This window comes from Cherax quadricarinatus, chromosome 87 (genome assembly GCF_038502225.1).
Source record: "Cherax quadricarinatus isolate ZL_2023a chromosome 87, ASM3850222v1, whole genome shotgun sequence".
NCBI lineage: Eukaryota > Metazoa > Arthropoda > Malacostraca > Decapoda > Parastacidae > Cherax > Cherax quadricarinatus.
Window position 1 is genome coordinate 1059863 of NC_091378.1, and position 25820 is coordinate 1085682.

General features: G+C 40.8%; 1 protein-coding gene across 4 annotated transcripts in view; it reads left to right on the top strand.

Moving 5' to 3' along the window:
* Positions 1 to 13457: 13457 nt before the first annotated feature.
* The window catches only part of LOC128703786 (acylamino-acid-releasing enzyme), a 33445-nt gene continuing 21082 nt past the window's right edge, over positions 13458 to 25820 (top strand). For 3 of the 4 annotated variants that reach the window (XM_053798617.2, XM_070103719.1, XM_070103720.1), the window contains exons 1-6: positions 13458 to 13669; positions 16915 to 17034; positions 17519 to 17634; positions 19581 to 19728; positions 22434 to 22549; positions 24604 to 24685. In XM_053798617.2, coding sequence (XP_053654592.2) covers positions 16915 to 17034; positions 17519 to 17634; positions 19581 to 19728; positions 22434 to 22549; positions 24604 to 24685 — 582 coding nt within the window. In that variant the 5' untranslated portion in view covers positions 13458 to 13669. The remainder of the gene's footprint in view (positions 13670 to 16914; positions 17035 to 17518; positions 17635 to 19580; positions 19729 to 22433; positions 22550 to 24603; positions 24686 to 25820) is intronic. The other variant, XM_053798618.2, reaches the window with a different exon arrangement.

Below are 25820 nucleotides of genomic sequence, written 5' to 3' on the forward strand. Positions count from 1 at the left end.
GAGATAAAACACCTCAATTACTGGGAGCGCTTGAGGTTCCTAACCCCTCAAGGAAGGCTTGACGCTGGTGAAGGGCTCTTGATCTAGGGAATTGTATCTGTGCTCCAGTTCCCTGAATTAAGCTTGAATGCCTTCCATCCCCCCATAGGCGCTGTATAATCCTACGGGTTTAGTGCTTCCCCCTTGATTATAATAATAATTGAGGTTCCTAAAACTGTATTCCCTGGAACGCAGGTGGGAGAGATACATGATTATATACACCTGGAAAATCCTAGAGGGACGAGTACCGAACTTGCACACGAAAATCACTCACTACGAAAGCAAAAGACTTGGCAGACGATGCAACATCCCCCCAATGAAAAGCAGGGGTGTCACTAGCACGTTAAGAGACCATACAATAAGTGTGAGGGGCCCCGAGACTGTTCAACTGCCTCCCAGCATACATAGGGGGATTACCAACAGACCCCTGGCAGTCTTCAAGCTGGCACTGGACAAGCACCTAAAGTCGGTTCCTGACCACCTGGACTGTGGCTCGTACGTTGGTTTGCGTGCAGCCAGCAGCAACAGCCTGGTTGATCAGGCTCTGATCCACCAGGAGGCCTGGTCACAGACCAGGCCGCGGGGGCATTGACCCCCGGAACTCTCTCCAGGTAAACACAGTATATGTGCAGAGAACCTAGGATAACCCAAAAAAGTCAGACAAAATGACTTATTTCCATTGGGTTCTCAAGCTAAGGGATTGCAGTTTTCTTTCCCTTCCTCTGGTCAGACATGCTTTCCTCCTATTTCTCAGGCACTGTAACCCGAGCCCAGTCATGCTAGCCAATACTGTAAATATCGAATTACAGAAAATATCTACCTGGATGAGGACTAACAAACTTACACTAAACATTGACAAAACCTACTTCATTCAGTTTGGTAACAGAGCTACAGATGTCCCTCTTAACATAATGATAAACGGATCACCTATCACAAAGCTAACAGAGGGAAAATTCTTAGGAATCCACCTTGATAATAGACTCAAATTTCATACACATATACAACAAATTTCTAAGAAAATTTCCAAGACTGTAGGCATACTATCGAAGATACGGTACTATGTTCCACAGTCAGCCCTCCTGGCCCTATATCACTCTCTTATTTACCCCTATCTCACCTATGGAATTTGTGCATGGGGCTCAACAACAATTAACCATCTCAGACCACTAATTACCCAACAAAAGGCTGCAGTTAGAATGATAACAAATTCTCACTACAGGCAGCACACTCCACCAATATTCAATACACTAAACCTACTCACCATACAAAACATCCATACTTATTACTGCACCTATTACATACATAGAACACTTAACTCTGATATTAACCCTCCCCTCAAACATCTCCTTGCCAACCTCAACAGAACACATGACCATAACACAAGGCACAGATCACTCTTTGATGTTCCTCGTGTCCATCTCACACTATGTAAAAACTCAATGCACATAAAAGGCCCTAAAATCTGGAATTCATTACCTGTAAATATAAAAGAAACACTACCTGTTTATAAATTCAAGTCTCTTCTCAAAGATCACTTACTCACCCAAAACCAAATAAATACTGAATAACTGAACCTTATAAATTGTATATCTTAAATGTTTCTCACAATTATACCCCTCAAGGAAGGTTCCTTGATGTTGGTGAGGGGCTCTTGATTTAGGGAATTGGATCTGTGCTCCAGTTCCCCGAATTAAGCCTGAATGCCTTCCACATCCCCCCCCCAGGCGCTGTATAATCCTCCGGGTTTAGCGCTTCCCCCTTGATTATAATAATAATAATCTCACAATTATATCACATAAATGTTAAACCTAAAACCCAATCTAACTTTATTATTTTTTAAATACACTACCTAACAAAATACTCCATACGACTGAATGTACAACAATGCATGCAACCATATGACCTGTCTTTGTAATACATGTACTCATTTGTGCTTTATAGTTATCTGTTTACAATAATGTATTATCACTGATTTCATCATTGCTTAGTTAATTTTAAGCCAGCCCGAAATGCTATGCATAGTATAAGTGGCTTTGGCATGCTGCTCTTATCTGTATTTTTTTTGTACCTCTATATGTATGCTCAAATTGTAAATAAAATAAAAAAAAAATAAATAAGAATTTAACGGCTCCTGAATATACAGTGGACCCCCGCCTTACGAACGCATTGCGTTACATTAAATCCGCCATACGAAGCATTTGAACGCAAAAATTTTGCCTTGCCTCACGATAAAAAACTCGCCTTACGTGATTTGTCCAGGACGCATCCCATGTGTGGCCTCAGCGCCAGTGTTTACAAGCCAGCCAGTGCGGTCGCATCTACGCATACATTTGGTACATTTCACATTATCCCAGTGTTTTTAGTGCTTGTAACTGCAAAATAAGTCACCATGGACCCCAAGAAAGCTTCTAGTGTCAACCCTGTGGTAAAAAGGGCGAGAATTAGTATGGAATTGAAAAAAGAATTAAGGATATGTGTGCAAAGTGAGTTGAACTGCAAACCTTTACGGATGAAAATCACCCTGACACAGCTAATGCAAGCTGTGTTGGCAACCTGTGCAATGACAGTGTTATGGCCCATTTTAGGAAAGTCTTAAAGGAACAGGAGTTACAGAGCTCTATGGACAGATTTGCTGTGCGACAGAGGTCCAGTGACTCTCAAGCTGGTCCTAGTGGCATTAAAAGAAGGAAAGTAACCCCAGAAAAGGACTTGCTACCTCAAGTCCTAATGGAAAGGGATTCCCCTTCTAAACAATAACTTCCACATTCTCCCCTCCTCCCATCCCATCAATCATCACCAGATCTTCAATAAAGGTAAGTGTCAAGTATTCTGTTCTTAGTAGAGTAGTAATTGTGCATGTCTTCTTCAGTTTGTGTGTATTAAAATTAATATTTCATGTGGTAAAAAAAAAAATTTTTCATACTTTGGGGTGTCAGGAACGGATTAATTTGATTTCCATTGTTTCTTATGAGGAAAATTAATTCGGCTAACGATAATTTCGGCTTACGATGAGCTCTCAGGAACGGATTAATATCATAAGGTGGGGTCCACTGTATTTATATTTGCCAAGTTTAATGAATAAATAGTGACATTCATATTTTATTCAGTTACCAATGAATGCTTCTGATATGATTTCAAAATATTATTGACTGCATTCTATAATGATGCTTTATGACCCTGGTGGGTTTAGCGCTTAATCTTGATTATAATTATCATCAAAATTTCAAGCTTGTGTACTGTATCTTGGGCAAGATTCATGGGACTAGTTGCATGTATGAGTGCAGTACACACAATTCTACACAAACAATTCCCGTATTTTTGTTTCCATAATTGCTGGAGAAAGGCTCCTCTGAGCGGCCCTTTTGCCACTTTTAATCTCGAAGCAGGATAGCAAGGGGCTCTTGATCTAGGGAATTGGATCTGTGATATATTTTACATAGCCCGTTATTTTGCTGTTGAAAACAGATATTGAAGTCTCCCAGTATTACTGTCTCGCAGTTGTTCTCAAGTCTAGACAAGACTCCCAAAAAGTCTTCTAAGAACTGGTCCTGGGTGGGAGGGTGGTAACTAGTTCCTACTAAGATGGGTTTGGTCTTGGGAAGCAACACTTCAAACCATAGAATCTCCAGTTTATTGTCATTTAAATCAGGTCTTGGGTTGTAGGCTGTCATTTCTTAGGTAGACACATAGCCCACCACCTTTTCCTCATCTATTCCAAATGACAGCAAAGAAATGAGTGAAATACTGAAGTCCCAATATAACTCCGTGTTTAGTGAGCCATTAATCTGACTTGGGAGTCGACAATCTAAATTTTTATGACAGGGCCTCAAAATTTGGTCAATTCAATGATTTCTGATATAATCCTAACATCACAAGACTTTGAAAAAGCAATAAATGACATGGCCATACACTCTTCCCCAGGCCCAGACTCGTGGAACTCCATGTTTGTAAAGAACTGCAAGAAACCCCTATCAGAGGGAGCATCGACACAGGAGTCATCCCACACTCACTAAAAACAACACATAGCCACACTCCACTAAGGTGGCAGTAAAACAATTACAAACCGATAGCACTAACATCCCACATCATAAAAACTGGAGCACTATGATAAGGTCCTGGATATTCTGGAGGACAAACAAAATGCAGATGTAGTATATACACAAAATGCATGATAACGGAATAACAGGAAAAGTTGGTAGATGGATCTATAACTTCTTAACAAATAAAACACAGAGTAACAGTAAACAGTGTAAAGTCTGAGGCGGCTACAGTGAAAAGCTAGTAAGTTTATTCAAGTATACACAAATACAGTTACATAGATTATCATACATAGCAGCATATGTGTAGAGAACCTAGGATAACCCAAAAAAGTCAAAGTGACTTATTTCCATTGTGGTCCTTCCACAAGGTACAGTACTTATTCCCATCATGTTCCATATCCTCAAATGTCATATCTAACATAGACAGGATATAAGCCACAGTACTGTATCTTCCTTTGCAGATGACACCCGAATTTGCATGACAGTGTCACATCAACCAAATCTTGAAATGAGCCACAGAAAACAATATGAAGTTCACTGAAGAGTAATTTCAATTACTTCGATATGGAAAACTCGAAAAAATTAAAACTATATCGGAGTATAAAACAAATTTCAACCACACAGGAGCCCGGTGGCCTGGTGGCTAAAGCTCCCGCTTCATACACGGAGGGCCCGGGTTCGATTCCCGGCGGGTGGAAACATTTCGACACGTTTCCTTACACCTGTTGTCCTGTTCACCTAGCAGCAAATAGGTACCTGGGTGTTAGTCGACTGGTGTGGGTCGCATCCTGGGGAACAAGATTAAGGACCCCAATGAAAATAAGTTAGACAGTCCTTGATGACGCACTGACTTTCTTGGGTTATCCTGGGTGGCTAACCCTCCGGGTTTAAAAATCCGAACGAACAGGTCGCTCCTGTCTGTCTCAACTACTGGATCACTACGACAAGGTCCTAAATGCACTAGAAGACAAAAAGAATGCAGATGTAATATATACAGACTTTGCAAAAGCCTTCGACAAGTGTGACCATGGCGTAATAGCGCACAAAATGCGCGCTAAAGGAATAACAGGAAAAGTCGGTCGATGGATCTATAATTTCCTCACTAACAGAACACAGAGTAGTCGTCAACAGAGTAAAGTCCGAGGCAGCTACGGTGAAAAGCTCTGTTCCACAAGGCACAGTACTAGCTCCCATCTTGTTCCTCATCCTCATATCCGACATAGACAAGGATGTCAGCCACAGCACCGTGTCTTCCTTTGCAGATGACACCCGAATCTGCATGACAGTGTCTTCCATTGCAGACACTGCAAGGCTCCAGGCGGACATCAACCAAATCTTTCAGTGGGCTGCAGAAAACAATATGAAGTTCAACGATGAGAAATTTCAATTACTCAGATATGGTAAACATGAGGAAATTAAATCTTCATCAGAGTACAAAACAAATTCTGGCCACAAAATAGAGCGAAACACCAACGTCAAAGACCTGGGAGTGATTATGTCGGAGGATCTCACCTTCAAGGACCATAACATTGTATCAATCGCATCTGCTAGAAAAATGACAGGATGGATAATGAGAACCTTCAAAACTAGGGAGGCCAAGCCCATGATGACACTCTTCAGGTCACTTGTTCTATCTAGGCTGGAATATTGCTGCACTCTAACAGCACCTTTCAAGGCAGGTGAAATTGCCGACCTAGAAAATGTACAGAGAACTTTCACGGCGCGCATAACGGAGATAAAACACCTCAATTACTGGGAGCGCTTGAGGTTTCTAAACCTGTATTCCCTGGAACGCAGGAGGGAGAGATACATGATTATATACACCTGGAAAATCCTAGAGGGACTAGTACCGAACTTGCACACGAAAATCACTCACTATGAAAGCAAAAGACTTGGCAGACGATGCACCATCCCCCCAATGAAAAGCAGGGGTGTCACTAGCACGTTAAGAGACCATACAATAAGTGTCAGGGGCCCGAGACTGTTCAACTGCCTCCCAGCACACATAAGGGGGATTACCAACAGACCCCTGGCAGTCTTCAAGCTGGCACTGGACAAGCACCTAAAGTCAGTTCCTGATCAGCCGGGCTGTGGCTCGTACGTTGGTTTGCGTGCAGCCAGCAGCAACAGCCTGGTTGATCAGGCGCTGATCCACCAGGAGGCCTGGTCACAGACCGGGCCGCGGGGGCGTTGACCCCCGAAACTCTCCAGATTCCAGATTCCAGATTCTTATCTCACAATAGCGCGAAAAACGCATTTTGTGCGGAATCCTTAAAACAATTACACTCGATAAGTGTTTTTTTATTATTAAAACCACCTGAGACCGTATATATAAGCAATCAATTAATTTTGTCTTATTAGTCTAAGTATAGGCATAAGTTTGCCCGAAATGCTCTGCATACTTAGGAGCTTTCTGCATGCACTCATGTCACCCATTTGTGTACAAACATTACATCATGCTAAATAAAGAATATTCAGTCTTTAATCTTTAATGTAGCTACAGAAAGAGGGAAGTGTTTTCTTGTAAACTTGATTTATTGTAAGCTGATTCCCCCCCTCATTCGTTCTCTCTCTCTCTCTCTCTTTTCTTTTTTTACATTGGGTTTGACAAGGGTAAGGATCCCTAGCTTTATTGACAAGCTATTTACGGGTTAAGGATTCCTAACTTATTGGCAAGCTAAGAGCTGTTACCTACATCAGCTCATTTGAAAGCATTTTTATTGTTATGAGACATACAAGTAGGGAACAGGATGAAGTTGGAGCCATCTGTGGGCCAGCATTTTCATTTGATCAACTGACTTTATCTCGTTGATATCATTGTGTTGTACGAATGTGTTCCATACTCGAGTCATCCTGGGTATATATAATCTCAGATGGAGTGATGTTCTGGAGAAGGGTACAGCCAGAGTGAAGTTGCTGCTTTCTGCCCGTCTTGTAGCATAAAACTTGTTTCACGCTGTCCTCGAAGTGGATCCAAGTGTAGTACTTTGACAATATTGGCCTTGTACATAACAGTAAGGCCACCCACATCCCTCCTGTGTTGACGGCTCTGCTGAAATGACAGATCTATCCAGGATGGGTCCAGGCGAGAGATGAGACGTCTTCCTCTGTTCTCCATTCTGTCAAGCAGTCGCAGATGAGAGAGTGGGAAGGCAAACCAAGAAAGTGGAGCATACTCAAGGCGTGAGAGTACTTGTGCCTCGTACAGAATTTTGCAACCCCTACTGTCAAGCAGATGCGAGATACGGCAAAATGCTGTAAGCTTCCTGGCTGCCTTGTTTGCTAGATTTACAACATGGTTCTTCATGGTTAGTTTGGAGTCAAATTTCACCCCAAGGATATCAACTTCTTCTCCAGGTGCCAACACCCTCCCATTCACCCTTACTACTGCACCAGCATTACCATCATGGTGCCTAGAGACGATCATCATTTGCGTTTTCTCAGGTGCAAATGTTACTTGCCATCTATTTCTCTCTCTCTCTCTCTCTCTCTCTCTCTCTCTCTCTCTCTCTCTCTCTCTCTCTCTCTCTCTCGTTAATATTAATGTAAATGCTCAGTTTCTCTTATTTCTAGTATATCTTCTTGTATTATAACTGATTTTCACACCAGAGAGAGAGGGGAGGATGAACCAGCAAGACTGGACCTCGTGTTCACCCTGAGTAGCTCAGACATTGAGCACATCACATATGAAAGGCCCCTTGGAGCTAGTGACCACGTAGTTATGAGCTTTGAATACATCGTGGAGTTAAAAGTGGAGAGGGTAACAGGAGTAGAAAGGGAAAAGCTAAACTATAAAAGGGGGGACTACACAGGAATGAGGACCTTCCTGCAGGAGGTTCAGTGGGAACAGGAGTTGGTAGGAAAATCAGTAAACGAAATGATGGACTTCGTAACAACAAAATGCAAGGAGGCAGAGGAAAGGTTTGTTCCCAAGGGTAACAGAAATAATGGGAAGGACAAAACGAGCCCTTGATTTACCCGAAGGTGCAGGGAGGCAAAAACTAGGTGCTCTAGAGAATGGAAGAAGCACAGAAGGCAAAGACTCAGGAGAATAAAGAGATTAGTCGACGAGCCAGAAACGACAGAACCCACAGGCATAACACCAGACACAAACATCTCTATGACATTCCCCGTGTCCGACTAAACCTTTACAAAAATTCAATGTATGTCAAAGGCCCTAAAATCTGGAACACCCTACCTGAAAACTCTAGAACTGCAGACACATTCATCACCTTCAAAACTACCATTAGAAAACATCTTATCTCCCTAATACACCCCGTCATACTACGCAGCGGCAGTATGAAAATGACATAGCATCGAAAGTCAAGTCTGACCCGAAACTACTCTACAGTCACATCAGGAGGAAGACAACAGTCAAAGACCAGGTAATCAGGCTGAGGAAAGAAGGTGGGGAGCTCACAAGAAACGACCAGAAGGTATGTGAGGAGCTCAACATGAGATCTCAGGAAGTATTTACAGTGGAGGCTAAAGGGACAACGGGAAGACAAAACAGTGGGGTACAGCAACAAGGGATATACCAACAAGCGTTGGATGAATTACACACATCTGAGGAGGAGGTGGAGAAGCTCCTAAGTGACCTTGATACCTCAAAGGTGGTGGGACCGGACATCTCTCCATGGGTCCTTAGAGAGGGAGCAGGGACACTACGTGTGCCACTAACCAAAATCTTCAACACTTCCCTTGAAACTGAGCAACTACCTGAAGTATGGAAGAAGGCAAATGTAGTCCCCATCTTTAAGAAGGGAGACAGAAATGAAGCACTAAATTATAGACCACTACAGGGACAGCATCGTGGAGTTCGACCGCGAGGCAGCTGTCAGGTGTGCCACAGGCAGTGTGTACTCAGTTCCTCAAGCTTCAACATCCGTGCACACGAGGGCCTGGGATCTTCAATCAACTTGGCGTCCACCAGGACGCTGACATGTCCCTAGGGCAGCTCTCCATCGGGCTGCTAACGGAGTCACTGGCTTCTTGGACCTCTTGGGGAGGGTCGATGGTGCTCGTGCAAGCAGCAGATCTCGGGGCAACTTGCTGCTGTTTGCAATGGCTGTCTGCCGAGGAGAGACAGGCACCTAGCAACATCTGTTGTTGGGGCAATGGATGAATTCCCTGCTATGTTTGTTAACTGCTCATTACTCTGTAATTTGTCTATGATTGTAATCATGTGATAACGTGTTTATCATTCATTACCTTTGAAACTTGTCATGATTTTGACCAGCTCTACCTGGAGCTCATTACCTTTGTAAATTCTCATGATTAATGTGTTTATGATTCATTACCTTTGCAATTATTCATGAGTGTGACCAGCTCTACCTGGAGCTCATTACCTTTGTAACTTGGTCATGATTATGACCAGATCTAGTTCATTACCTTTGTAACTTGCTCAGCTATCAAAACTTTGGAGTCCAGTCCCTGGACCAATTATGTACCTCTGTAATCTTTTGACTACAGCCCACAGGATGGGTATGGGGTGCATAATAAACATATTAAACTAACTGTCACTGACATGTATAGCATGCAAAGTCTTGGAAAAGATTATCAGGAGGAGAGTGGTGGAGCACCTGGAGCGGAACAAGATTATAAACGACAGCCAGCACGGATTCATGGAAGGCAAATCCTGTGTCACAAACCTACTAGAGTTTTATGACAAGGTAACTGAAGTAAGAAATGAGAGGGAGGGGTGGGTTGATTGCATTTTCTTGGACTGCAAGAAGGCCTTCGACACAGTTCCTCACAGATTAGCACAGAAGCTAGAGGAACAGGCATGTATAACAGGAAGGGCACTGCAATGGATCAGAGAATACCTAAGAGGGAGGCAACAGCAAGTCATGGTCCGTGATGAGATATCACAGTGGGCGCCAGTGCCGAGCTGGGTCCCACAGGGGTCAGTCCTGGGACCAGTGCTATTCTTGGTATATGTGAACGACATGACGGAAGGGATAGACTCAGAAGTGTCCCTGTTTGCAGATGACGTGAAGTTAATGAGGAGAATTAAATCAGACGCAGACCAGACAGGTCTACAAAGAGACCTGGACAGGCTGGATGTGTGGTTCAGAAACTGGCTCCTAGAATTTAACCCCGCCAAATGCAAAGTCATGAAGATCGGAGGAGGGCAAGGAAGACCGCAGACAGAGTATAGGCTAGGTGGCCAAAGGCTGCAAACCTCACTCAAGGAGAAAGACCTAGGAGTGAGTATAATACCGAGTACATCGTCAGAAGCACACATTAACCAGATAACTGCTGCGGCATATGGGCGCCTGGCAAACCTGAGAATAGCGTTCCGGTACCTCAGTAAGGAATCGTTCAAGACTTTATACACTGTGTACATCAGGCCCATGCTGGAGTATGCAGCACCAGTTTGGAACCCACACCTGGTCAAACACGTCAAGAAATTAGAAAAAGTGCAAAGGTTTGCAACAAGGCTAGTTCCAGAGCTAAGGGGAATGTTCTATGAAGAAAGGTTAAGGGAAATCGGTCTGACAACACTGGAGGACAGGAGGGTCAGGGAAGACATGATAACGACATACAAAATACTGCGTGGAATAGACAAGGTGGACAGAGACAGGATGTTCCAGAGATGGGACACAGAAACAAGGGGTCACAATTGGAAGCTGAAGGCTCAGATGAGTCAAAGGGATGTTAGGAAGTATTTCTTCAGTCATAGAGTTGTTAGGAAGTGGAATAGTCTGGCAAGCGATGTAGTGGAGGCAGGAACTATACATAGTTTTAAGACGAGGTATGATAAAGCTCATGGAGCAGGGGGAGAGAGGACCTAGTAGCGGTCGGTGAAGAGGCGGGGCCAGGAGCTGAGTATCGACCCCTGCAACCACAATTAGGTGAGTACAATGAGGTGAGTACAGTTAGTTTAGTTTAATATGTTTATTATGCACCCCATACCCATCCTGTGGGCGGTAGTCAAAAGATTACAGAGGTACATAATTGGTCCAGGGACTGGACTCCAAAGTTTTGATAGCTGAGCAAGTTACAAAGGTAATGAACTCACAATTTACAAAGGTAATGAACTCACAATTTACAAAGGTAATGAACTCCAGGTAGGTCTGGTCACAATCATGACAAGTTACAAAGGTATTTACAGATTACAGAGGTACGTAATGGGTCCAGGGACTGGGCCCCCAAAGTTTTGATAGCTGAACTAGGTACAAAGGTAATGAGCTCACAAGTTACAAAGGTAATGAATTCTGTAGAATGGTTACTTACGTTTATACATGGCTACAATCATGAAAAAATTATAGAGTAATGAGCAATTCACACTTCCGCACTCGGTCACAACTGTAATGAATTATTGGTGCAAATATTGATTGTTGAGTCACACACACACACACTCACACACACACACACACACACACACACACACACACACACACACACACACACACACACACACACACACACACACATGGATACAGTCATGAGCAAATTACAAAGTAATGAACCACTGATATGTCCACACCTGGTCACAATTGTAATGAGTTATAAATACAAATATTAAGTGGATCATACACCCACACTAGCGCACGCGCACACACATACACACACGAGGGCGCACGCACGGACATATGCACACGAGCGTACAAATACATGCATACACACAAGGACGCACACCCACACACACACACCCATACACACACACACCAACACCCACACACACACACACACACCCTCACACACACCCACACACACACACCCATACACACACACACCAACACCCACACACACACACACACACCCTCACACACACCCACACACACACCCTCACTTGTCAGGAAGACAGCAGCGAGTCATGGTACGTGGCGAGGTGTCAGAGTGGGCACCTGTGACCAGCGGGGTCCCGCAGGGGTCAGTCCTAGGACCAGTGCTGTTTCTGGTATTTGTGAACGACATGACGGAAGGAATAGACTCTGAGGTGTTCCTGTTTGCAGATGACGTGAAGTTGATGAGAAGAATTCACTCGATCGAAGACCAGGCAGAACTACAAAGGGATCTGGACAGGCTGCAGAACTGGTCCAGCAATTGGCTCCTGGAGTTCAATCCCACCAAGTGCAAAGTCATGAAGATTGGGGAAGGGCAAAGAAGGCCGCAAACGGAGTACAGTCTAGGGGGTCAGAGACTACAAACCTCACTCAAGGAAAAAGATCTTGGGGTGAGTATAACACCAGGCACATCTCCTGAAGCGCACATCAACCAAATAACTGCTGCAGCATATGGGCGCCTAGCAAACCTCAGAACAGCATTCCGACATCTTAATAAGGAATCGTTCAGGACCCTGTACACCGTATACGTTAGGCCCATATTGGAGTATGCGGCACCAGTTTGGAACCCACACCTAGCCAAGCACGTAAAGAAACTAGAGAAAGTGCAAAGGTTTGCAACAAGACTAGTCCCAGAGCTAAGAGGTATGTCCTACGAGGAGAGGTTAAGGGAAATCAACCTGACGACACTGGAGGACAGGAGAGATAGGGGGGACATGATAACGACATACAAAATACTGAGAGGAATTGACAAGGTGGACAAAAACAGGATGTTCCAGAGATTGGACACAGTAACAAGGGGACACAGTTGGAAGCTAAAGACACAGATGAATCACAGGGATGTTAGGAAGTATTTCTTCAGCCACAGAGTAGTCAGTAAGTGGAATAGTTTGGGAAGCGATGTAGTGGAGGCAGGATCCATACATAGCTTTAAGCAGAGGTACGATAAAGCTCACGGCTCAGGGAGAGTGACCTAGTAGCGATCAGTGAAGAGGCGGGGCCAGGAGCTCGGACTCGACCCCCGCAACCTCAACTAGGTGAGTACAACTAGGTGAGTACACACACACACACACACACACACACACACACCCACACACACACACACACACACACACACACACACACACACACACACACACACACACACACACACACACACACACACACACACACACACACACATGCACACATGCACACATGTGGTAATGCTTTATTTACAGCTAGCAAAGTCAGGGTATTTCTCCAGAATGGTCTGCAATATACCACTGTGGATAAAATACTTAGCCATTTCTTGAACACTTCTGAGTGAGTTGTTTCTAAATTCATTAATTTTATCACACTCCAGTACATAATGACGCAATGTGTGACAATTGCGTCATTATGTACTGGAGTTGCTTAAACTTTTAAGGTTTAAATAATGTATTACAAGGACCCCATTGGAAATAAGTCACCTTGACTTTTTGGTGGTTTATCCTATGATGCTATGTATGATAATTTATGTAACTGTATTTATGTATCTCTGTACCTGAATAAACTTAATTACTAGGTAACTGATGGTTATATAATGACAAGTGAAACATTTAGTGACCCTTCACCACCCCAACTACGTGAAGTTGTTAAGAACTTCACTCTGGGTTATTTTGGACGTCATTGAAGCTCAAACAACAAAATAATAGCAGAAAAATTAATTCTGGGTTATTTTTGACATCACTGAAGCTCAAACTACAAAATAATAGCAGGAAGACTTGACTCTGGGTTATTTTTTACATCACTGCATCTCAAACAATTAAAATAATAACAGTAAGATACCATCTTTTTTAAACATTTCGTAAAATCAAAAAATTTTCTTAAGGACAAAAAAAAAAAATTCTTAAAAATTGTCATTTGACATGGTAGATTTATTTGTTTCATAAATTACTTCTTACAGATGTGGTACAAAAGTTATGTCCATTCAGCACAAAATTCAAGTCATTGAAATGATGTACAGTACTATATTCTGTGTAATTGTAATTGTTCAGTCATCATTTGCATCCTGCCACATTGTACTGGACTTGTTATTGTAATAAATTACTCTGGCTGTATTGACATATATACTGTATATTTATGTACTAAATAAGCCTTATATGATTAATTTACCCCAGTGAAAATAAGTTAATGTCTGACTTTTTTGGGTTATCCTAGGTAATTTACATATGTTAAACTATGCATTACAGTCGCAAATGGGAGGCAGGTGCTGGGGTTAGCTTAGTTTAATATCTTTATTATGCGCCCCCATACCCATCCTGCGGTTGGTAGTCAATTATTATTATTATCATGTGGGAGTGCTAAACCCTTAGGATTATACAACGCATGGGGGGGGAGGGATGGAAGGTATTCAGGCTCAATTCAGGGAACTGGAGCACAGATCCAATTCCCTAGATCAAGAGCCCCTCACCAGCGTCAAGGAACCTCCCTTGAGGGGTGGTTGGTAGTCAAGAAGATTACAGAGGTACGTGCATTGGGGTCGGTGGCGGCCCTCACTCTGTCTCTTGGGCTGCCATTGATACCTTCTGCCTTGCTTTACATTGTTAATCTATGTATGATAATTGTCCCTTAGTATGATAATTGTCCACTAGCACACTCCGCTCACACACTGAAGTCCAGAGTTCGAATCCCCGGTACGGCTGGATAACAGGACGTGTTTCCATAAGATACACCTGCTGTCCATGTTCACCCATCGATAAAATGGGTACCTGGGTGTTAGTCGGCTGGTGTGGGTCGCATCCTGGGAGGAAACTGACCTTATTTGCCCAAAATGGTCTGCAGAGCAAGCGACTTTCTATATAGTAGTATGTCATTGATATCAGCTATGGTCTGTATACCTTGTACATGATTAGATTTTGCCACCAAAGTTGCTAGTTTATTGTGCACCCCATATCCATCCTGTGGACGGTAGTGCAAGAGCATATGGATACACAAAAGGTCCAGGAACTAGGCCCCAAGAGGTTAACATGAATACATACGGATTTATATTTACATATCTATAGTTCACTTATCTGTTACAAGCAAATTTAGGAAATTTGCTTAGTATATCTGGTATCTTATTTTCATTAATAAGATATCTTGACATGTCACATAGGTTATTATACTGTCTATCTCTGTATTCCTCAGTAAGTGGACAATTAAGCACATAGTGTTCAAGAAAGTGACCATATGCCTGATCACATAATTTACATTTAGTTTGATCATCATCTGTGTGTCTCCCAAACTGCCAGAAGTACTTGTAACCAAGCCTAAGCCTGGCCACTACAACATCAGTCAGTCTGTTCACATTGCACGTTGCTCCATAAACATACTTATCTACGTTCATGTTATCATAGTGGGTTACAGATCTACTCAGGCTTCTAACTGCATTCCTATAACAATCATTTTCATTATTTACTTCTGTCCTAATATTATTCCTAATGCTAGACACAGTTATACCAAAGTTATATTCTACATTCTCCTTTTGGGTACTCTTCTTGGCTAACATATCAACTTTATCATGAAGGAGTAATCCAATGTGTGATGGGATCCATAGCAACTGTACATTAATTCCTTTGTCCCTGATTTTTGAGTGTCTATACCTGGCTTCTCCAATGAGCATGTTATTGGAGTCATTATATGAGTCAAGAGCCTTGTACATGTACTTGTAGAAATAAAGATATTTTCTTTTATGTGTACCTGTACCTAATTTTTTTTTTTTTTAATAAGTCGGCCATCTCCCACCAAAGCAGGGTGACCCAAAAAAGAAAGAAAATCCTCAAAAAGAAAATACTTTCATCATCATTCAACACTTTCACCTCACTCACATAATCACTGTTTTTGCAGAGGTTCTCAGAATACAACAGTTTAGAAGCATATACATATAAAGATACACAGCATATCCCTCCAAACTGCCAATATCCCAAACCCCTCCTTTAAAGTGCAGGCACTGTACTTCCCATTTTCAGGACTCGAGTCCGGCTGTATAAAAATAACCGGTTTCCCTGAATCCCTTCACCAAATATTACCCTGCTCACACTCCAACAGCTCGTCAGGTCCCAAATACCATTCGTCTCCATTCACTCCTATCTAACACGCTCATGCACACTTGCTGGAAGTCCAAGCCCCTCACCCACAAAACCTCCTTTACCCCCTCCCTCCAGCCTTTTCGAAGACGACCCCTACTCCACCTTCCTTTCCCTACAGATTCTTTCTAAATGAATGTACCTAAATATACTTACTTATTTACAATCAAATTTTTTCTATTATTATTTTCCCCCCTCTGTGTTCTTGTTCCTTCCGTTTGTGGGCCCCCTAGCTTCCTTGCAGTGCTCCTCTTTCTTTGTATTTGACTGACTCCACCACTACTACTACCAGCTCTCTTCCTGCTTTCCTACTACCTCTCTTGTCCTGTCCCTGACTACTGGCCTATATATACTCCCTCCTTCTCTTCTTTTTGTTAGTGTGACTTTGTAAATGGTCCAAGTCGGACCGAAATATTGTCGTAAGCTCCTCTCTCCTATGTGTGGGTTATTTGTGTGCAGTATATCAGATAATAAGATTAAAATCAGCAATACAGTTGAAATGTTTACCTGCTATACCTTTTTTGCATGGCTCGCAGAACATTTTTTAAATTTCACCTTTAATTTAATTTTAATGCATTAATCGAATGTCTGCTTCCATAATGAGACCAAGGGAAAATAAGTCACTGTCTGATTTTTTGGGTAATTTACATTATGTATGATAATTGTACTTATGTGTACCTGTGGCTAAATAAACTTACTCTAAAATTATTATACTGTATTTTACCTTTTTTTTGCTCTACGGTTTATTCCTAACTGGTATGTCAAGAGCATGTATGTACCTTTTGCTGATGAAGGGTTCTTGATCCAAAAAATTAAAGCTACTCTCCCTTTCCTTGAATACTTATGAGTGCTACACAACCCTTGTGAGTTTAGTGCTTCCCTAAGTAAGTAGGTAAGTTTATTTAGGCACAGGTGCACATAAGTACAATTATCATACTTTCTTTTTTTATATTTCAGATGGTTGATGAAGTTGTGGAAGTGTTTAAGGAAGTGGCACAAATAAGTGATGTGAAGAAAGCCAAGATACTTAATGTAGCTCTCAATGAACAAAGTGGTTGCCAGGATGTTGCTGTTCAGGTGCGGTGAATTGCAGTATGGTGGTTATTGTGATAGGGTGTGCACTATGCTACCATGCTGAACCTGCTATGGTATAAGTACTAGTTAGAACAACTACCACAATATTTCATAACAGGGGACACAAATTTGTTTCCAGTTATGATTATATTATTGAGTAAGCTTAATATTTATGATGAATTTACCATCTTTGGTGGGTGTGCAGTGCTTGCCTAGCACACCCAGAATATATTCTCTTGGTGAACTGATTACGTGTTGAATCCCCTCAAGGGGATGCCTAGGTGCCACTGAAAACTCTTGATTCAAGATACTGAACCTACCCTTCCTTTCCTTAGACCAAACCTGATTATCTCTCATTCTCTAGCTGTTGTATGACCCCTATATATTATCACTTTTCCATGATTATAAAAGTTACTATATATGTTAAGAAATTTACATTTAAGATCAAAATAAAATAAAAAATATTTTTGATAGGTTTTTTTTGTAGGTCCTCTGGAGTTCCCGTAATTTAACATCGCTGGAACGATCATATACAAGCACTGATTATCTTGTTCAAGGGGAAAAAGTAATTTCCTTTCTTCCTGTTCCAGTAAATAAGAATGTGTAAGTATTGGAAAATCTACATGATATTTAGCAGTGCAGTAACCATTATTTATCTTTAAGGTAGAATAATGCAAAAAGAAAGTTATTATTCAAGACATTATAGACCAGGTGATCTCAGTCAGGGAAAGTGAACAGCATACTAATGTATGTGTATGTATTGTTTGTGCATGGATGTATGTATGTTTATGTATGCATGCATGTATGTTTGTATATGCATGTACGTATGTGTATGTATTTATGCATGCATGTGTATAAACATGCAAGATTTCAGGTATGCCTTGCTACTTCTACTTACACTTAGGTCACACTACACATGCATGTACAAGCATACATGTATATGTACACACCCCTCTGGGCTTTCTTCTATTTTCTTACTAGTTCTTGTTCTTGTTTATTTCCACTTATCTCCATGCGGAAGTAGAACAGAATTCTTCCTTTGTATGCCATACATGTCGTAAGATACTGGGAGCAAGAGACTAGTAACCCCTTCTGTATACATTACAGTACTAAATTTAAAAAGAGAAACTTACATTCTTCTTTTTGGGCCACACCGCCTCAGTGGGATATGGCCAGTGTGCTGAAAGAAAGAAAGATATACATACGTGTGTGTGTGTGTGTGTGTTTATTATTTTATTTATTTATTTATTTTAGACCAGCATTCTCATGAGAGGTTTCAGTCAAATGACCAAAAGCTTCTTTGAGCAACCCCTCAATGGAGGGTCCTTGATGCTGGTGAAGGGTTATTGATTCAAGGAACTGAGCATGTTCTCTCCTCTTTTTGATCAAGTCTGACAGTCTCCCATTCTCAAGCTCTGAATGACCCCTAATATAATGAAAATAAACAGTAATTCACTGAGTGAGTCATAACATGACTAATACCTTTGTCAGGAGAACCTTTCCCAATTTTCTTGACAAAATGTTCCCATCTTCCTTTCCTGCTTGTCCCTTTTGATTGTTGATGCTGACTGCATCACTGCCTTTTCACCTACTCTATTTACTCTACTTCTTATTGCCGTTGCTGTTAAAACTACAATTTTCTAATTCTTTGACTATTTCACACATTTGAGTCATGGCTTTGGTTCCATTTCTTCTCTCCTGCTGCCACACTTTTTTATGTTTGCTTAGTCATTCCTTGTTTTATGTACATGTTTGTGCTTTTCAGTGTGAACATGTGACAAATACTGTGCTTCACTAATAAAACCAGATAAGTCACAGGAATACAGTATGATGAACATAACAGGTGCTCTTTGACTTACAGTGGTTTGACTTACGATGGTGCAAAATAATTACTTTGGAGACGAAACTTAAGATAATTACCCAGCATGAAAGCAGCAAGTGTGTAATTTGTATTCATTTATTTACTTTTTAATACTGGTATTTAGTTAAAGTAATTATTTGTTTATTTACTTATTCAATGGCAGCACTTATTTACTTATTTATATAGCATATCATATTCGTGCTGTTGGAGTGTGAGCAAGGTAACATTTATTAAGGAACTGAGGGAAACTGGCAGGCCGGACTTGAGTCCTGGAGATGGGAAGTACAGTGCGTGCACTCTGAAGGAGGGGTGTTAATGTTGCAGGTTTATAACTGTGGTGTGAGCCCACCTCTGGCAAGACAGTGATGGCGTGAATGATGAAGTTTTTCTTTTTTGGGCCACCCTGCCTTGGTGGGAAATGGCTAATGTGCTAATAAATAAAAAATAATCATATTCACGTTTGACTTACAATATTTTCAACTTATGGTGGGTTCATCAGAGTGTAACCCCAGTGCAAGTCAAGGAGCACCTTTACATTTACGCATTCCCGACATATGTGATTATTAATGTATTTCTTATGATGTTATTATGGTTTTGAGTCTTTTGTTTAAAAAGACTAGTTAAAGGGGTTTATTACTTGAAAGAAACAGAAATACCACAAATAATTGCCCATAATGCATTGTTTCAGAGAGCTTAGTCAGACAAGTGCAACAGGGAAGTGGACAGCCTTAGTAGTGACCTCAGAGAAGAACCAGGAGGAGCAGCAAGTGATCGTGCTCAACCAAGACAGCTCCATGAAAACATTTGATCTTAAAGCTTCAGAGAAACATGGAAAAGTGAGCAAGTTGCTAATTCATCTCATATTTTTTATTTCAGTATGCTGACTGCCTCCCACTGAGGCAGGGTGACCTGATAAAGAAGAAATGAAAAGTTTTCTTCGTTTTGTATTTATACAGGAGGAGGATTCACTAACCCCTTGCTTCTATGACACTCGTGTCTTGTGGAGGAAGGATTCTTCTCCATTTCCCATGGAGTTGTTAATATTATATATATTTTGTTTTTTAACAAACCAGCCATATCCCACCAAAGCAGAGTGACCCAAAAACAAAAACAAAGTCTTTATTTTTAAATTTAGTAATTTATACAGGGGAAGGGGTTACTAGCCCCTTACTCCCGGCACTTTAGTCGTCTCCTATGACATGCATGGCTTACGGAGGAAGAATTCTGTTTCACTTCCCTATGGAGGTAAAAGTAGATAAACAAGAACAAGAACTAGCAAGAAAATAGAAGAAAACCCTGAGGAGTGTGTATATATCTGCTTGTATGTGCATGTGTAGCGTAACCTAAGTGTAAGTGGAAGTAGCAAGATGTATCTGAAATCTTGCACGTGTATGAGACAGAAAAGAGACACCAGCAATCCTACCATCATGTAAAACAATTTCAGGCTTTCGTTTTACACTCACTTGGCAGGACGATAGTACCTCCCTGGGTGCATGCTGGGGCCCTGATGGTCACCAAGTCAAACTACCTTTCTCTTCCATGGGGAAGTGGAACAGAATTCTTCCTCTGTAAGCCATGCGTGTCGTAAGAGGCGACTAAAATGCCAGGAGAAAGGGGCTAGTAACCCCTTCTGTATAAATTAGTAAATTTAAAAGGAAAAACTTTTGTTTTTCTTTTTATCTCTGTACTCCCTCGAATGCAGGCGAGAGAGATATATGATAATATACACTTGGAAGGTCCTGGAGGGATTGGTACCAAACTTGCGCACGAAAATCATTCTATATGAAAGCAAAAGACTCGGCAGGAGATGCAACATTCCCCCGATGAAAAGCAGGGGTGCCACGAGTACACTGAGAGACAACACGATAAGTGTCCGGGGCCCAAGACTGTTCAACTACCTCCCAGCATACATAAGGGGGATTACCAATAAACCCCTGGCTGTCTTCAAGAAGGCACTGGACAGGCACCTAAAGTCAGTACCTGACCAACCAGGCTGTGGTTCGTATGTCAGCTTGTGTGCAGCCAGCAGTAACAGCCTGGTTGATCAGACCCTGATCCACCATGAAGCCTGGTCTCAGACCGGGCTGCAGGGGCATTGATCCCTGAAACCCTCTCCAGGTAAACCCTGCCTCGGTGGAATATGACTGGTTCATTGAAATTTTTTTTTTTTTTTTTTCAACAAGTCGGCCATCTCCCACCAAGGCAAGGTGACTCAAAAAGAAAGAAAATACCCAAAAAAGAAATACTTTCATCATCATTCAACGCTTTCACCTCACTCGCACATAATCACTGTTTTTCAGAGGTGCCCAGAATACAACAGTTTAGAAGTATATATGTATAAAAATACACCAACTGCCAATATCCCAAAACCCCTCCTTTAAAGTGCAGGCATTGTACTTCCCATTTCCAGGACTCAAGTCCGGCTATATAAAATAACCGGTTTTCCTGAATCCCTTCACTAAATATTACCCTGCTCACACTCCAACAGCTCGTCTCCATTCACTCCTATCTAACACGCTCATGCACTCTTGCTGGAAATCCAAACCCCTCGCCCACAACACCACCTTTACTCCCTCCCTCCAACCTTTTCGAGGACGACCCCTACCCCGCCTTCCTTCTACAGATTTATACACTCTCCATGTCATTCTACTTTGATCCATTCTCTCTAAATGACCAAACCACCTCAACAACCCCTCTTCAGCCCCTGACTAATACTTTTAATAACTCCACACCTTCTCCTAATTTCCACACTCTGAATTTTCTGCATAATATTTACACAACACATTGCCCTTAGACAGGACATCTCCACTGCCTCCAACTGCCTCCTCGCTGCAGCATTTACAACCTAAGCTTCACACCCATGTAAGAGTGTTGGTACTACTGTACTTTCATACATTCCCTTCTTTGCCTTCATAGATAACATATTTTGCCTCCACATATACCTCAGTGCACCACTCACCTTTTTTCCTTCATCAGTTCTATGATTAACCTCATCCTTCATAAATCCATCCACTGACACGTCAACTCCCAAATATCTGAAAACATTCACTTCTTCCATACTCCTCCTCAATTTGATATCCAATTTTTCTTTATCTAAATCATTTGATAACCTCATCGCCTTACTCTTTTCTATGTTCACTTTCAACTTTCTACCTTTACACACACTCTCAAATTTGTCTGCTAACTTTTGCAGTTTTTCTTTAGAATCTCAAAAAGAAATATATACAAAATTCATTCTGTCTCACTTAATAACTATTACAGTACATTAAGAATGAAAAAATCATAGATAATACAGTAAATGCAATGTATGGAAAGACATGTGTCATTTATAGTAATCTGTAATTTGTTTTGCTTTTAAGGACAGTGGAATGAGAAACAAAAACCTTAGAGGAACAAATTGATATAGACTAATCACTTAATTGTGTTTGTGGGAGATGAGTTGCAGGTTGTAGCTTACACCTCATGACAAGAATGCTAAAAATTGGAATTCATGCATAATTCCCATATTAAATTTTTGAAATTTGTGGCTTTTGTAATGTAGGTCTATTCTGATGGAGAGTTTGGTTGCTTGGAATGGTCTCCAGATGAGAAAATGCTTGCATATGTTGCTGAGAAGAAACAGCCTAAGCCTACGAGCTTCATGACGCTGCCTAAAAGGTAATGCCTTGACAACTCTAGAAAAGTTAGACTAAATTTTCAAAGCTTTCTTTTAGAGCTATGCTGCTTCATTAGTGCATACAGCATCAGTATGGCATACACAAATAACCTGCACATACAAGAGAGAAGCTTCGACAATGTTTCAGTCTCACTTGGACCATTTACAAGTCTAAGTCAGACCAAAACATTGTCATAGCTTTTCTTTTGTATGAGTTATTTGTGTATTGTTTTATTTGAGGTATTATGCCTGTTTGTTCATTATCAGTATGGCCACTCTGTGTTGCTCTTATCATAATGAAACATTCTGTTATGAAACAAATTTATCATGTATTTGGTTATTTTTTGGAGGACTTTGTATTCTGCATTCTCTTTGTAAAGTTAATTTTTGTATTGTGTCCATTTTAACAGTTCTTTTCTGATTTTCATCTTTGGTCCTGCATTCATTATAATGGTAGAAAACCTGTATACATTGTTTTAAATAAAATTAATATACACCAGTATATTTCTAAAGAATATTCTGCACTGTACTTCAAAAACTGATTTATTCTTCCCTTATGCATTACCAAAGGTACACTACTGTAGTAATATTTACCTGTATTCATACGTCAACCACTGTCTCTGTGTCCCTCTCATGGACAGGAAATTTGTGACTTGTGAAAGGTCATCCCATTTCGACTTGACAGGTTTTTCTGTCTGTGCTCCACAGGTTTCTTGGCAGTTGGATAAAGAATTTCATTTTATCTGTTCTGTATTGTGACTTGGTAAACTTGTTGTATACATGTATCTTGTGAAACTCATGAAATTAATAACATGATTGCAAACAAACCATGAAATGTGGCCCATGCTAACCTCCCTGTGGTGTATATAAATATACCTAGAACTAGCTGGCCAAGTGGCTTACACACTGACCTGGAGTCTTAAGTTCAAATCCCACCCATTCCATGGTTTATCATGTTAGACATTTTGAAGTACTGTAATCTGATTGATGTCTCTTATAAAATCCGCTATCCTGCCTGGTTTCAAGTTTTTCAGTCATGTACAAAATTAATTATTCATTCTCAAAATAAAATATATATGTACTATATTAAAAAAAAAAAAAAACGTGAGAAGTTCAAGACCACATGCATTTATTTTCCTCTAAGCTGCTTCAGTAGTGAGTTGCTGCGGGGTTTCAGCTTCACTACATTTAGGTATATGAATTACAGAAGCAGTATAGAACTTTTATTAATTAATGATGTCTCACTCATACAGGAGCTTCATATGAGCTGCTGCAGGAGTAAAAATGCAAAGAAATAAAGGTTTAACACTGTTTCTGTATCTCATATGTGCTTTACCATCTACTATGCTTTCAGAAAGCTTATATAAAATTAGCTTTAGTCAAGGTTAAAGATTAGAAGAATGAGTGAGGGAATACAAAACATGACAAATACAAAACAGGACTAGAGTCCTGCAAGTGGGAAGTACAATGTATGCTCTTTAACCCTTAAACGGTCCAAACGTATATATACGTTTTTTCAACATTTGAAAGTATGTAAAAAAAATGTAGATGATCTTTTTTTTTTTTTCATTTGAAAATGTGTAAAAAAAAACTTTTATCTACATTTGTTTTTTTGTTATGTTCCAAAATATGTAAAAAAAAACGTAGATCTACTTTTGGAGCACCACGGATTTGAACGTCGATCTGGTTGGACTGTTTAAGGGTTAAAGGAGGGATTTGGGATATTGGCTGTTTGGAGTGACTTCTGAACTGTTGTATCAGGGCACCTCTGCAAAGATAGTGATTATGGGTGAATGATGGCAAAAATGTTTCTTTTTTGGACTACCCTGCCTCGGTGGGAGATGGTCAACATGTTAAAAAAAATATATATATAATTCAGTGTTAGTTTATTGGCAAATTTTTCTTGACTGCAACCTTACCTATATTTAATTAAATGTCTAGAGAATATCCATGTCCTATAAACTCATAATACTGTGTAGCTAAGAAATTAGCATTCATCTTTTTATTTACAAACAACCATTACTTTTATTTCACTGGTATTTTCTTGGTTTCTCAGCAGTGGTGAGAAGGAAGACAGTCGAGGTCAAGAGTTTACTTTTCGAGATGAATGGGGAGAACAGCTGGTTAGCAAACATCAAGTGAGGACCAAATATTCTTAACCTTCTTTGTATATTTTCCACTTTTGCATAGTGAATCAGAGACATCTGGTCACCCATGGGACCATTGCTATGAGGGCAGAAAAATGCAGTGTACAGTGTTTCCTCATTGTTTTTCTTTGAGTAACTTAACATTGTAGTACTGTATAGATTTCTCTTGCTTTATTTGAACCCACTATTATGGAATATCCTATTTCTAATGGTAATTTCTTATGCGTGATGTACATTTGCCAGTGCAATCTGTATCTGTGTTGTTTTCCATGCGGAAAACAACATAGATACAGCTGCCATGGAACACATCTGCATCAAGCAATACACACCTGCACCAGTTGATGGTCTTCATATTCTCCACTTCCAGAAATAAGCATCTACAGATATTTTTAAAAGGGGAGCCAAAGCAAAAATCAAAGGTATGAGCATTCAAAATTATGCCAAACATATACAGTATAGAAAAATTTATATCAGCATAAGGGTGCTTAGTGATTGAGCAAGGTTAAGTGTCTTCTGCACATGAGAAAGTGTAGATAACATAAGAACAGCATAAGAATGGAGGAACACTGCGGGCCTGCTGGCCCATACAAGACAGGTCCTTATCAAAACTACCACTACCCAAGAATTTACTCCCATACCCACAACACCAATCACACCCATCCCCTCCCACTCCTATATTATGTCCAATCTCTTTTGAAAGCTACCCAAGTTCCTAGCTATAAGTCTCTTAATATTTTGTATTTTTAATATTTCACAACTTCTGCTGTTGTACTGTGAGGAGAGTAACATATATAAAAGTATTCAGAAAAATTGCTTATTCAGACTTGTGTCCTGTAAGTAAGAAGTACAATACCTGCACTCTGGAGGATGAGTGAGAATGTTGTACTTTGGAGGGCAATTTGAATTGTGGTGTCCTCATACTTCTGGCAAAACAGCTGTGGAAGGAACATGCCATCACTTAATGCATAAACAAGATACCTCTTGTCAATTGAACTGTTGTACAATTCATTGGTTGAATAAGCAGTACATTATTGTTTCACATTTACACTGATCAAGAACACCATGTTTTGAAATAGTGTGATATATGGTAGCAGGTAACCAAATTTAGGCAGGTGTAACCTCCATG